We start from the raw sequence: 15,570 nt of genomic DNA on the forward strand, positions 1-15,570 counted from the left end.
ACAAGATAGAATCAATTCTTAGAATATAAGCCATTTTAACATAAGCAGTTCTAAGATTTTCACTTTTTACAATTGTTTAATCAGGTACTTTTATGTAAGTCACTAAAGAACATGGAATTTTGATATCGAGAAAATATCCATGCCTACGGGATTTGATATTGAGAAAGCCACAGTACATAAAATTTGCATTTTAGAAAACAGAAACTTTAGAATTTAAACTCTGTAGTTCTTACTCTCTTCCTGCCCATATCAGGGGGTGGTCCTAGAACATCCTCCCAAGACTGTGTCAGGGCTCCGTTGCTATCAATCCTGCCGTTCCTCCCAGCATCGTCCCGCTTTCTCTTGGTTGCCACAGCGACCTTGGGTGACCTCTTCTTACCTCCAGAGGGAGCCCCAAAGTCTTCCACATCCACAATATCAGGTTGGCTTTCAGACTCCATAGGAACGGATGATTCTATTTCTTGTTGCTGTATGGTTAATGAGAACAAAGGAGAGGATTTTTTTTCTATAATTCTGGTTTTATTGAAAAAATCAAGAAAATCACAAGAATTATTGCATGATGAAAGTACAGAATCAAGGAAACAAGAAAAAAAAACGAAAAAAGAGGAAAATTTGATAAAGCCCTTCCAATGAATGCAGTAATTTTTCCATTCCATCTTTAGTATAGATGAATCCGGAATCCGACTTCGGATCACTTCAACTTAGGGCGGCCATAACTCAAGTGGGGGAGGCTTCCAAAGAAGAATAAAAGCACTTTCAATAGATCATACAATGAGCCAGGTGTGTTTATGTCAATGCAAAAATTAGCTTTTGTTAGGTATACTTGAAGCCCCCCAATTAGAAATTACCATAAAAAACAGCAACCAAGCTAAATTTGTCTTTAAGGTGTTGGCAAGAGTTGGGCAGTTTAAATCTCCAGTTATACATGGTAGAGAAAACAGGAAAAAATAATGTGAAATTCATCAGGTACAACTTGAAAGAGGCCAAGTAAATGGTTACCTGATAGAAATATAATAATAATTTAGATTTATAGATGCTGCAAACTCTATAGTTATTGTTGTAGCTCCTGTAGATGGTTTAAGTTAAGTTTTTTTTTATTGAAAAGCGCATAGATAATTAAGTATTAATTATTATGTGCTTAATAAATATAATAGTAGTAGTAGTAGTAGCAATAGTAGTAGTAGTAGTAGTAGCAGTAGTATAGTAGTATATAGTAGAAGTAGTAGTAGTAGTAGTAGTAGTAGTAGTAGTAGTAGTAGTAGCATAAGTAGTAGTAGTAGTAGTAGTAGTAGTAGTAGTAGTAGTAGTAGTAGTAGTAGTAGTAGCAGTAGTAGTAGTAATAATAATAATATAGGATATTTATATTGCACACATTTTCACCTTGTTAGGTGCTCAAGGCGCTCCTATATTACCCGGCTAGGCGAGGCGTTCATAGCGCACACAGCTTCTTAAGGAATTACTTCCTACCGGTACCCATTTACCTCACCTGGGTTGAGTGCAGCACATCGTGGATCAGTTTCTGTTTCAAAGTCCGAAAACTAATCCACTGGGCCACAACGCTCCACAAATATTGATTCCTTGTGTGCCATTGGATGGCTAACCACACTGAAGCCATTGCAATGACAACAGCATCTTCAGCACTCAGCACAGTGGATATGAGCAAGTTGCATTATTATCATTAACTGAAAGGACTTCTGGTAAATAAGAATGCAAGGTTCCCAGATTTTCAAGAAAACAAAATTCCCTGATTTTTCCCTGAAGTTTAAAAATTTCCTGATAATTATTTAAACCCATTCTCAATTTCACAACTTTTCTAAGTTGTTGCAGTGAATTACAGGTATTTTCAGTATAAAAACAATAATGTAAAACTAATTGGTACCACCATAACCAGTCATTCAATGGATGTTGTTTTGAAATGCAACAAAACATAACAGAGTCTGACTGACTACCGTGCTTTGATTTTGGGGCTGATCAAAATTCCCTGACTTTTCCTTCATTTGAAGCATTTTCCCCTGATTTGAAGTATTTTTAAAATCAAATTTCCTGATTTTTCCCTGACTGGAAGAAATTAAAATTCATTTTCCCTGCTTTACCTGATGGGCTGGGAACCCTGAAATGATGTGGATACATAACAGAAAAGATAATACACTGTTTTCATAAAAATTAATTTTATTATTATAAGTAGTGTACTAATTCCTAAGTTAATCTTTGGCATTGTGACCTACCACAATCTTTGGTTTCCTAACAAACATCTCACTGATCTTCTGTTGTTTGAAAACATCATTCTTCTCACAAAGTTTCTTGTGGAGCCAGTCAGGATGAGCTACACGTGGGACTGGGTTGGATACCTGAAAAGAAAGTTAACCATAAATATAAGTTGAAGTAATGATCTAAAAGTGGGTTTGAACATGACACAATAAAATGGCTATTAAGAGTTTGTATGTCAAAACAAAAAAAAATGTGCCAAATGAGTTTGAAAGGAAATATGTAATACCTAAGATATTAGCAACATACCGGTATACATGGGCTTCCAGCCTGGTGCGAGATTTTTTTCCGAACAATAATACTACACTGTCCCACATGTGCTTAGTTGTGTTAGTAATCGTCAGCATGATTGTTTTCAGCTTAGATTTTATGACTTCGCAAAGTCCTGTAAATGACCCAGAGCAAGGTCTATGATGACATAAAATAATAAGTCAGAAGAAATCTTGGAAGTATCGGAATTTGAAACTCTAATTGATTGCCGGTTAGCAAATCTATCACTGGTCAATGGCAAAGTCACAATGAAATAAGAACAAGAACCCTAAACATTTAGTTTTCTTATTCTAGCCATCTTCTCCTGGGTGAAGAGAGGACACAAACCTGTTGAAGCGCAGCTGGTATGGTGATGATCTTCTGAATACAGCTACCTAATCGCTCAATGTAGTAGTTCCAGTCTAGAATCTATAAAGAATACAGAAACATGAAAAAACATTACCTGATCTTAATGTTGAATTGTGTTAGAAATGGAGTAGTAATAAGTGAAGTTTTTATAAAAAAAAGAATTACATTTCTATTAAAAACATATCTAAAAATTTCAAAGAATATAGCTTCATATTTTTGAATGCATTTTTCAATAATATTATTTTGCCAAGCCTGGGAAAAGTTTAGCTAGGCCTACTTATTTAGCACTCAAAGACCTACCGTTCTGATGTCAAAGTCTGTCATAGTCTGATGCTTTAGCCATTTCTTGAGGTAGTGTTTCTTGATGCTCGGCTCAGCCTGGAAGATCGCTAGCGGGATGGCTCTCTCGGTGACCGGGGCACCCTCTGGCTTCCTTGCGATGACAAACTTGCACGCCAAGCCCTTATCCTTTACCATCTGATCACCAAGGAACTAGTGAATAATATAGGAGAGGAGAATACCAATATAACATTGAATAATAACAACAACAACATAATAATAATAATGTTAATCATTATATTAATAAGAAAAATAATAATAATAGTAATAAAAACAATAACAATAACAATAATAAGAATAAAAACAATAATATTAATAAGAATAGTATTGATAAAAATAATAATAATAATAATCATAATATTAGTAATAATAAGAATAATAATAGTAATAACAATAATAATAATAACAAAAACAACAATAATGTGAATAACAATAATAATAATATTAATAATAATGACCATAATAATAAAGATAACAATAATGATAATAATAATAAGTGTGCACAAGTCATTGCCATGAACACTTCGCAAGACGTCATATGCAACGGTATTGATGAGCAGTCGACCCCAATGTACTACAGGGATTTCAAGATAATGATATCATTCATTTTATTCCTTGAACACTTTAGCGCCAATTAATATGGCGGCTCAGCTACAGCCGGGGTAATAATATGATGCCAAGTATCAAAGCGCAGTTGAGTATATGCCCATAGCACATAGTAACTGCACTATATAAATGGACATATTTTTGTTATTATTATATCATGACCCCATTTATATCAACCATACAAAGTGGGACTATTTTAATGAAAAGACCAGTCACCTCAGCGAGTCTCTTAGCCGTGCTGATGGAGGTGGATTTCTGTTCGCCATAATCCTCAAGTTTGCGAGACATACTCCGATTCTCAGAGATCAAGTCAAACAGCTCGCAGTCTGGCATGTCCACAGCCTACAGAGGGAGACAAATTATCTTTGGTCATATCGAAAGATATATTCTTCACTGTCAACCTGAGAACATACTCAGATCGGGGGAGTGTTTCATGACACAAGTAGTTATTTTCATTGAGAAATGTTATAAGGTTCACCGTACACCAAGTGTAAAGTCCAGGAATTTACATATGGTGTAGCGTAAACCAATTCTGCCATAGTTCATATCACCATGCAAACCTTCAAACATCAGCCAATGTTATAAAGCCACTGCAAATCCTTGCATCTTACTTGGCTGGAATCAAACTAATAAATGAAAATCACTGGCAAATCCCTTTATGAAATGCTACCTAGGATACATAATTTTGAGACAAGTGTATGAAATGTCTATGAAAATACTTTAAGGTGAGTTATTACAAGGCTCATTTCTTCTGGCTTTCTCTCTTACAATCAATCCCATGTGTAGTCTAGTGGGTGATGATGATGATCCACAGGATTTATATTGCGCCAATTATCTGTTAAAAACATTCAAAGGCGCAGGCTCATCCAATAAGTTAATCACTACACATCTGCCGAAATAAGTGAGTTTTGAGAGACGGATTAAAGAGTTCTATGCTGTCAATTTCATGAAGTGAAGAAGGGAGGGAGTTCCAAAGGCGTTCCAAAGGGAGTTCCTATTTGTTTCAGTGTGTGGGAGTGAATTTGACTTTTTTTTTTTAATGTTGACTATATGGTATACGTTTGTACGAAGAGAGTCCAAATGACAGTAGAAGGTGAACATGGAAGGGAAGGCCGGGCCAGGGCTCCTTAACACAAAGGTTTGCAATCAATTGCCTTATACCAATGACCAATCAAGATCGTTGTTGCACACGTACTCTGTTTAAAATACCGACTGGGAACCAATCAGTGAGGTCTTTTCAGACTTGCAATTCATCGCGAACCTTCAATTAAGGAGCCCATGTCACAGGAAAACAGGATGAATAGATAATACCAGGAATTGGATACAGGGTAGAATGGCCATAGCAAGAGAAAATGCATACAAGAGATTGCTGATAGGGCTACAAAAGTTGAAAATCAGTATTTCGGTGAGGAAATCAGCATTTTCCTAAAATACCATAGGACAACACATCAAGCTGAAACTTTAGAAATCAGTATTTACATTAAACTATCAGTATTTTTCTCACTTTTCAGTACTAAATACTGAAAATCAGTACTACTTGGCAGCTCTGGAGCCTATGGCCGCAGAGTAGTAGGAGGTATTCATTTGTATCTTATGGACATTTATGAGTAAATAAGTTTTAACTGAACCTTGCTGTAGAGCACATCAAGCCAGTAGTCGGCAATCTTGGCAACGGCAGAGTAGCATTCCTCAAGGGTTACACCTTTCAAGAATGCTTCAAAGACAGACGCTTGGAAGATCTTGATCAACTGAAGCTCTCCGTTCCGCTTCACCTCAAACCCCTTCAGCTCGGCCAACGATCCATCAAAGTTAAACACTGCATACCTGTACAAAAGAAAGCAATGTTAAGAAGACCGATCAGGGCTATGTGAACAGAAGCTCTCTCTTTCGCTTAATATCAAAGTCTTTTAGCTCTGCCACTAACTAGTCAATGAACACTGCATACATGTACAAACATCAGCAATGTTAAGAAGACCGATCAGAGCTATGTGAACAGAAGCTCTCTCTTCCGCTTAATATCAAAGACTTTCAGCTCTACCACTAACTAGTCAATGGTGAACACTGGAAGCTTGTACAAAAAGTAGTAGTAAAAGACTAATCAATCTTATTATGTGAACGGAAATTCTCTGTTTTACTAATAGCTTGTCAACTGACCTGTCAAAGTTGAAGACTGTATACCTGTACAAAAGAATGCAGTTCAATAATGGGAAACCAAAAATTTCAAATATTGGTTCACATTTCATGTGCCTTATGTATACATGATGCAATGGTTTGAAACATGATGGATACATGCATGTTTAGGCAGGCACTGCTCTGCTGAGGGATCATCTTTAGATAGGAAAGATAAAATTTATTGCACATAAAATTCGAAATTTTAACTGAGAGACAAAATGTCATCTAAGAATACAAATTTCCTTCTATTAGATAAAATAAAATACTTTAAAGATAAAATGACTTAAGAATTTCATAGAAACTTACAACTATAAAGGAAACATTGATTGTAATTAGCTGTTGAACAATCTTCCCATGACATTTGAATGGCAGTTAACAAAGTTGTAACTCTTTTATGACATGGGCCCTAGACCAATGACCCTTGACCTTACCTCTTCTTCAACTTCTTGCCCTCTTCCTTGGATGCTGGGAGGATCATGGCAAGGTATGGCCCGTCTACTTCAAAGAAGATAGAGTTCTCACTCCTGACCTCATACGTCAAATTGCTGGGGTCAACCAACTCCTGGTACTGGTCATTTGTGTTGTAGTCCTTCAGAAAAAACAAAATAAAATCATAAGGTGAATTTTGACCATGGCGATACATTGTCATCTTTAATCAGGCCAAAGGAACATTCCCAACTGAAGTTGAAATTCCCAACTAAATCTGAATTGCATAAAAGTTTTATTGTGATGTTTTGTGAGGGGGTTTTGTCTGGGTCTCGCACATCTTGTGAGACCAAATTCAAAATGCCACTTAATTCAGGAATACAAAGCATGCACGATGATAGAAAGGGAAATTGTCAAAACAACGATGTTTTGAAACTTATTCATTAATTTTTTTTTGAAAACTTTCTATCAAGTCTTTATAAAAAAAAAATAATATTCCTTATCTGTGTAAATAAAAATACACATATATGCATCCAATTTCCTAAAAATTAGTGCAATGGATTAGGAATTAATTTTGTAAATGGAGAAAGTAAATGGGAACATTCTTTATATGGGTCTAAACATCTGCAAAATTTCCCATCAATCATTGCATGTCCATCTCTTTAAAAACTTATTCTGAAAATGAACAATTAAAACATGCATTGCACCAGAATAGTGTACAGCAACTTTTGGCTTCTTTAGGCTTATTTTTGGCTTGTTTTCCATCAAAATCAAAGGAACTTAAAAACACCATGATGTTTGGCATTGCACCATGATAAGAAACAGCTACTTTGGGCTTCTTTGAGGAAATATTTGGGCTTGTTTTCCATCAAAATCAAAGAAACTTACAAACACCATGATGTTCAGCATTGCACCGGGATAAGAAACGGCTACTTTGGGCTTCTTTGGGTTGGTGGTCTTGATGTCAAAGTTCTCAGGGAAGCTGGCTGGCATCACACACCAGATACCGTCTGTATCCAACTCTAGAGGGCGCCTGACAAATGACAATGAAAAATTCTTTATTAGTGATGTCAGAGGTTTGCAAACTAGCTCAGTTCACGAATATGAAAGTCAAACTCATTATGGTCTTATCTAAATGTATAATCCATTATTTCTCTTAAATTTCACTTGTTTACCCTTTCATAAAACAATGCACATGCTTAACGTGGAGCGTTGTGGCCCAGTGGATTAGTCTCCGGACTTTGAAACTGGGGGTTGTGGGTTCGAATCCCAGCCATATTTCCTTCAGCAAGAAATTTATCCACATTGTGCTGCACTCAACCCAGGTGAGGTGAATGGGTACCTGGCAGGAATTTATTCCTTGAAATGCGTGTGCGCTGTAATCATAGTAATTACGGCAGCCAAGCTACAGCTGGGGTAATAATATCCAAGTCCTTTGGAAGCGCATAGAGACATTATTCATAATTGTGATATGCGCTATACAAGAACTGTTTATTATTATTATTATTATTTTTGTGATGTATTGGTAATGCAAGCAACTCAGGTATAACCTTTGTTAACAATATAAAGTGGGCTGCAACACCACTAACACTCCCTCACCTGTGCATTATTTGTAGACCAGTACATGATTGGACAACCACACCATGGAAGCACCGTGGTGTAGCGGTTCTGACTCTCGCCTTGTAATCAGAGGGTCGTGTGTTCAAATCCCACCATGGCCTTGCGTCCTTTGGCAAGGTATCAAACCACACTTTGCCACTCTCACCCAGGTGCTAATTGGGTACCGGTAGGAAACAACCGTCATTGTGGTTGGTTTAGCAAGTGCACCTAACACGCTGCTTGAAATGCTATGAATCCAGTGACCGGGTAATAATAATTTATTGATAAAGCGCTGTGTAAATGTCAATTATTATTATTATGATAATGTAAAGAGACCTACCCGATCTGTTCGATGAGTTCTCTAGCTCGAGTGATGATCCCAGCTCCAGTGTAGCATACAATACCAGCCATCTCCATTGAGTACCATCGAGATCTATACAAGGTAAATAAAACCAAAGAATATGCTTTCAATACTCTACAACTGATCTCCAACAAGCAGTTGCCAATTTGGGAGATGAAAAGAATTAGTATAAAAATAGAATTCATTAAATGCTCAAGATACATAAACATTCAAAAGGAAAACAGAGAATATTTTTTTTAAAAAGACAATAAATTTAGTAAAGATACAATAAAAATGCACATCGGAATTTAAAAGCTGTAACATTGCAAGTTTGAAAAAGCAGTCAACTTAGCAATTTAGTCAACCTCGGATTAGAAGTCAACACTTTACTTTAACTCTTACCTTTTTCTTTATCTACAAAATATATAAATGGTGATCTAATTTACTAGAAAGCACAAGGCAAAAGCAAGTCAATCTACCATCCAAGTTTGGTTGAAAAGCACATTACGGTTGCGGAGTTAGGTAAGGTTGACCTGAAAATGACCTTTGACCTTATCGTATGACCTCCGACTGCAGCATAACATGCAGGTCCCCCAAGTCCATCTACCATCCAAGTTTGGTTGAAAAGCACCTTACGGTTGCAGAGTTAGGGAAGGTTGACCTGAAAATGACCTTTGACCTTATCATGTGACCTTCGACTGCAGCATATCATGCAGGTCCCCCAAGTCCATCTACCATCCAAGTTTGGTTGAAAAGCGACCTACGGTTGCGGAGTTAGGTGTCATAAGAGAGTCTTGCATGTAAACTTTAACATTGACCTGAAAATGACCTTTGACCTTACCATGTGACCTCCAACTGCAGCATAACATGCAGGTCCCCCAAGTCCATCTACCATCCAAGTTTGGTTGAAAAGCGACTTACGGTTGTGGAGTTATGTGTCATTAGATTTGTGACGGACGGACGACGGACAACATTTGGATCCTTAAAAAAGTGATCTTAGCAGTCTTAACAAGAATGAATGAAAACTTGAAGAAATCAGGGATACTTTTCAGTAGCCATTCACAATAAAGGATTCTATGGTATACAAATAGCGAATAGGCATGAGTGCAATGGTGCGAGATTTCGCATGAGGTGAAAGAAGATGCTCTTTTCAACGAGGCGTTAGCCGAGTTGAATAGAGCGTTTCTTTCTTTCACCGAATGCGAAATCTCGCACCATCGCACGAATAAGAATATTCGCTATTTGTGTTGTACAACGCCTCGGAATCTCGCGATAATGTGGAATAAACAAGAGTTTTTTCCCTCCAGTAATGTATGAAAAGGGAGCAAACATATTGAAAGCCAAAAGCAAAATCCCACACAAGCGGGGCCAGCCGCGCCCAGGCCCACAAGCGCACATGATCTTAGACAGCATTGCGCATTTAGGAAGCGGGCTGTACGCGCATTGTCACCTTTTTCAACTAATGAAATCGCATTGTGACGTCACCTCCTAAAGCCGTGCAATAGTACATTTTGGATGGTACGTCTTGTGTGCAATGGTACGAATGTGTGACATTCAGGATCCCATTTGATCGTGTACAACAAGATAAGCAGGCGTTGTACAATAGTTATTATAAGGTACCTCATTAACAGTCAGAGCCGAGTCTTTTGCTTAGGAATCCTGCAAGTGACCTTTCATTTCTAATTCTCACACGTCTAATAATGATAATATATACATGTATATTCACAGAGTGTAGAAACTATTCACTAAAGTATATATTCTACTGCTCTATATTAGACTCCTAAAATGCCTGATATATATGAAATATATGTGTTTTGAGTTTCGATTGAAGTTGTTTACGTATGGTACTTTCCTGACTTCAAGAGATAAGCTATTCCAAACTTTGGGGGCTCATTGGCAAAACAAAGAAGAATGCAGGAAAGCCGCTATGAAAAGGCGCATAGTGCCTTTGTAGTGGAATTCCTGCTAAAAGTCTTTTGACAAGGTACCTAATGGCACAGTTACCATAGTGGTAAGTTGATAAGTATAAATTTATATCAATTTATGGAGGCAAGAAAGCTCAGTCTGTAAAATGGAGGTTTCGGATTCCGGTGACCCAAGTTCGATTCCCACTTGATGCGCTAGTGGCACTTTGATAAAGCATCAATCTTCATTAACCAGGTCCCTCGGAGAGGGGCCTAAGCCGTCGGTCCTCTGGTTGCTTGCTCACACGCATCCATGCTCTCTTGGCAATCGGGGAAAAAAAAATCACCACCATTTACCACGTAAATATTGAAATGTAGATTTGTTTGTTCTTTTAAGTTCTTGATTTACCATGTATGTAGTGGGATCACTGTAAAGCAAGCCATAGGCTTTTGTTGTGATTCCCATTTACATTTTATTGTATATATCTGCTTTGCATTTTATGAATTATTAATAAATGGAATTGAATTGAAAAATTATAGGAGAATGACTAGGAGCATGAACCTACCCTTTCCTCATGACATATCCATAGAATGAGTTGAGGATACACTTATGAGCCAGCTGTAGAGAGTCATAGAGAATCTCCTTGTTCTTAGCACTCTTGATCTCAGCAGCATCACCCTTCTCTGTCGCAGCAACAACCTTCTTCTTCCAAACCTGCCATTTCAAAGATGAAGTTTAGTCCAATCAATCACAATAACAAATGGAATGCCTCTGACATTCTCAACTGTGTTACATAATTCAAATATATCCCACATAGATTGAATCCTGTATAGTGATTGGTTCAAATAGCATCATGTGACCAAATATATTTCAACTAAGATGTTGTGTGACGTCAGACCTTGATATATTTTTCGCTATACCAATATTCTGAAGTCATTATTTCAGAAAACTGGATATTTAGCTAAACTCTCAGGCGCACCGGCCAGCGAGCTCTCTCTCCCGGGCAAGTCCAGCGATGCGTCGGCGCAGGCACTAATCTGCGTTCCGCTGAGCACGGTGGCTCGGAGAAAAGTAGGTAATTCAAGGCAAGTAACCAGACTTTGCAAGCTCAGCACATAGATTTTGGTTATAAATTATTAAAAGTAGGATACAAAACAAATATGTCAGGCATTTCATTCGAAAGCATGGTGGAAATTATTAATCCTCGGTTGGACTGGCAAAACTAGTATATTTCCCTCCCTCAGGGAAAAATAGTAATTGCCAGACCACCCTCAGATAAATAATTCCACTATACTTTTTCAAAGCATGATATATTTGTTTAATATATCAGCAGTGTGACTTCAAAAACAACTCAATGTAAGATGAATAATTTTTTTCAAAATGAGAAAGAAAAAACATTCATTTCATAAAATCCTACCTTCTTTGAAATTGATTGAGAAACCTGCATTTTCTTTCATAATCTTTTTTATATCCAATAAATGTCTCTTATATCTTTTTATTTAATTTGTTTAAATATATCTAAGTAATGAACAAGATATCAATTCAAATGAAAGTTTGATCTTTGCAACCAGTAACCTGAAATCTTACTTGTCTCACTGGTGATACCTGTTATCCATTATATCCATGCTTAATTCAATACTGATAGATAATTTCAAAATTGTCTTCAAAAATTCAAATCCTAACATTTGTCTGTTTGTTTTTTTTAAAGTTGACATCAGTTTATTGACCCCTAAATGACCCTTGACATTCTCCTAGCATCTGAAATGACATATCAACTTGCAGATTCTTGATAATCATTATACAAAATTTTCATGAAATAGGGATTTATGCCTTCAAAATTATCTTGAAAATTTAGAATCTTAACCTTGGTTGAGTTGTTCATGTTGATAGCACAACATCATCAAAGTTCATTGATCCTAAATGACCTTTTACTTTGATCATGTCAGCTCTAACTTGGACATGATCTGTGATAATTGATTACCCTTATGGCCAAGTTTCATCAAATAGGTCTATTTACTTCCTTAGTTAAAATGACATTTAAAAACAACTTACAAGACCTAAACCGGAGCCTACAGTCAAATTCACAATTAGGAAATATATAAGCCACATAATGCATGTATGTAAATTGCCTGCATATTCACTGTTTCACACAAAAAATGACAACTTAATAGACCAACCTTTAGAAGCCCTTTGAACTCATAACGTCGATCTCTGAACGCCCTCACAGTGTCGACGTAGAAAGAGTTCTCTCTCTGGCAGATAGTAGTATCTCTTTCTTCTTGCTTTGTAATCTTTGTCTTCTTGTACGCTTTACGACAATACTCTACAAAAAATGCAAGGATGATCAAAAGATACATGTAATATCCAAATACTGTCATCAATTCTCAATCTCTGGAATTACCCTTAGACGGTCACTGAAGGTATTACAGAGCTATCTGTAACCCTAAAACCCTAACCAAAAACATTATCCCACAACCTCTTCCTACATTGGGATTGGGATTGTCTTTTTTTTTCAAGCAATCTGCTTATGATGACAATCCTCCTGCAAATTGTGAATATCATTTAATAATTTGGTAGTTAATCATTTTTGTCTGGACTTATTATTGTTTGTACACTTTATTTATGATTCATGCCAAAAATGCTAACATACTGTATTATGTTTATCATGTGTTAACGAATGTTATGGATGCAGATGAAAACAATAAATCAAATCAAAATTATCAATTGCTCTGCAATTTCAGTGAATGTAGGAAGGAGAAAACATAATTAATTCAGTTTGATTGATTTCCACTTTAAAAACAATTACAATGCAATATTTCACATACAATATAATAAATGTTCATGGCTGGATCATTAAAAGCCCAATACGATTCATTCAAAATGACCTCTGAAAAACAAGTTCAAGTTTAAAAACGGCATCACACAGAGTCAAGCAGGAAAAAACAATTACATAAGAGAGAGAAAAAAGACAGGGTGAAACTAAAAAGAAAAGGAAATCAAATACATGTAGCCTACAGTTAATATTAATAGTCAAGGTACAGAGACATGGTACAATTAACACAATATTTCAATATGCATCAACTTTGATGAAACACTATCAGAAAACCTGGCACCCCAGGACTCCAGGCCAATGACAAACATTTGGTCAAATCCATATCTTCACAATTACTTATCAATTTTACATAGCATTTAATCCATTGGACAAATGTCTCTAACCCCTTTACAGATATTTATTACTCATGAACACAATGCACATACTTTCTCAACTCCCTGGGGAGCAATCATGTGGAGCCTTGTGGCCTAGTGGATTAGCCTCCGGACTTTGAAACAGAGGGTCATGGGTTCAAATCCCAGCCATGGTGTAGTTTCCTTCAGCAAGAAATTAATCCACATTGTGCTGCACTCAACCCAGGTGAGGTGAATAGGTACCTGGCAGGAATTTATTCCTTGAAATGCCGAGCGCGTAAAAGCTGCTTGAGCTACGGCTAGGGTAATAATATTACTAAATAATATCCTTTGCAAGAGCATAGAGACGTTATCCAGAATGTGTCATGCGCTTTAAAAGAACTGACTATTATCATTATTGTCCAGCAATGCCATTATACCTTGAAGTCTTTTCTTTTCCAGCATGGCCTGTTCTTCTTTACCAAGTTCATGGAAGACTCTGTGAGGCTCGCCCGGATTGGCTGGAGGGATCTTCTCTATCTCAAGCTGCTGTTGAATCCTGTGGTACTCACCCCTTGAAGCTGGCACTAAAACAAAGATGATACACAGAAAACAAGGTGTAACAATTTATTTCTGCTGTTACATTTGGTAATGCCCTAGGTCCACACCCTATCAAAGGTATATAAATGGGCAATTCCATAAAATAATCCAACGTGGCCCTGTTGCACAAAAGTTGCATTGGCATAATTTTGTTTACTGGTACCACAGTATTTGTTTTTCCACAGGCAAAAGTTTCATGCAATGGGTCAGATGATGCTGCATGACCATACTAAGTTGCTATATTCCAAACAGGTTCAATTTCAAGAACTTTGTGTGAAGTAGTTTTCCAATATACCTTGATAGGATAGGACCAAAACCTTTTTTTAAAAGAATTTTAAAGATTTCAAGACCTTTACAAGCAATATTCCCAACTGTTTGTGCTATTTGATGTATGTTGAGAAACCCCAGTGCAAAAGAAGATGTTTTTGTCTCCTTCGATGTCCAAACGATGGCCCCAATCTAATTCTTCTATAAAAACTTTTGTTTGAAGACTGACATCCCATCACTCATATTGTTGGTGTTCAGTATTTGGGATTTAAAAAATGACAGCCCTGCCAGTTGTCAATAGAACTTTAATTACATGATAGATGATTTACTCCAACTTACTGAAAAACAAAATGTAAATGGAGGATTGGCCTTGACAGCCATTTCAAGACATCCTGTTTAGAGGGAATGCAAAGAGTTAATTCAATTATTTTTTATTCTTGTCTCAACTTACTGTAATCTCCTCTCCACATCCATGCCATTTTTCTCTGACACCGAGCTCCTGGTTTGTTGAAATCACATGCTGCACAAACGGCTTCATCTACCATGGCTGAAGGCTGCAAGAAATACAACAATATACAAATAATGAATGTTTGTGGGTGCAATGGACGGAATACTTCATGAGGTGAAAGATGAAATGATCAATTCAACGAGGCACCATTGCACTCACAAACATTCATTATTTGTTTAAAATTACACCTAAAAATAGATACTTGTCATCTTACATTTATAACTTTGAATAAAAGTGCATTCAGTGTGAACATGGTTTGTTCATTGTCGCAGACAAAATGCGCACTGCAAACACACTTGCAGTGCTGGTGGTCTCAGTGCGTGTGCAATGGACAAAATCGTATGGATCCAAAATCGCACGGATTACATCATTGTAAAATGGGCTGAATGATCAATATCAAACGACCAATCAGATGACAAGAATCTATCTTGGTGTCGTATTCAGTAAAATAACCAAAATTTTTATTGCCATACCAGTAAAACTATTTTGCATCAGATTTTAATTTAAAAAAAATATGCTTGTTTGGTTTTTCTAGTCTTAATAAAAATCAACTAGATGTTTGAGCGGACTTACTTTTTAATAGAAATTCAATTCTAAGAGAAAAGAATTTTGCTTCTTCAGCCCATCTCTATTATTTTACACATTGTCCAATACAATATTGGTTCATTACTAATTCATCTAATAATATGAGCTTATGGGTCTATCAACTGAAAATCAAGCATGAGTCTCAAGATCAAGCACAATGGAGTGTTGCAAAAAG

General features: G+C 36.6%; 1 protein-coding gene across 2 annotated transcripts in view; it reads right to left on the bottom strand.

Annotated features, from left to right (window-relative positions):
• Positions 1-15,570, bottom strand: part of LOC121419874 (DNA polymerase epsilon catalytic subunit A-like) — a 59,963-nt gene that overhangs the window by 24,275 nt on the left and 20,118 nt on the right. For both annotated transcript variants that reach the window (XM_041614338.1, XM_041614336.1), the window contains exons 15-27: positions 14,754-14,856; positions 13,876-14,022; positions 12,448-12,593; positions 10,836-10,984; positions 8,366-8,458; positions 7,315-7,459; positions 6,432-6,589; positions 5,457-5,652; positions 4,045-4,170; positions 3,184-3,375; positions 2,863-2,943; positions 2,226-2,348; positions 234-467 (exon numbers count right to left, since the gene is read on the bottom strand). In XM_041614338.1, the coding sequence (XP_041470272.1) occupies positions 234-467; positions 2,226-2,348; positions 2,863-2,943; positions 3,184-3,375; positions 4,045-4,170; positions 5,457-5,652; positions 6,432-6,589; positions 7,315-7,459; positions 8,366-8,458; positions 10,836-10,984; positions 12,448-12,593; positions 13,876-14,022; positions 14,754-14,856 (1,893 nt within the window). The remainder of the gene's footprint in view (positions 1-233; positions 468-2,225; positions 2,349-2,862; positions 2,944-3,183; positions 3,376-4,044; positions 4,171-5,456; positions 5,653-6,431; positions 6,590-7,314; positions 7,460-8,365; positions 8,459-10,835; positions 10,985-12,447; positions 12,594-13,875; positions 14,023-14,753; positions 14,857-15,570) is intronic.

This window comes from Lytechinus variegatus, chromosome 8 (assembly GCF_018143015.1).
Source record: "Lytechinus variegatus isolate NC3 chromosome 8, Lvar_3.0, whole genome shotgun sequence".
Taxonomy (NCBI): domain Eukaryota; kingdom Metazoa; phylum Echinodermata; class Echinoidea; order Temnopleuroida; family Toxopneustidae; genus Lytechinus; species Lytechinus variegatus.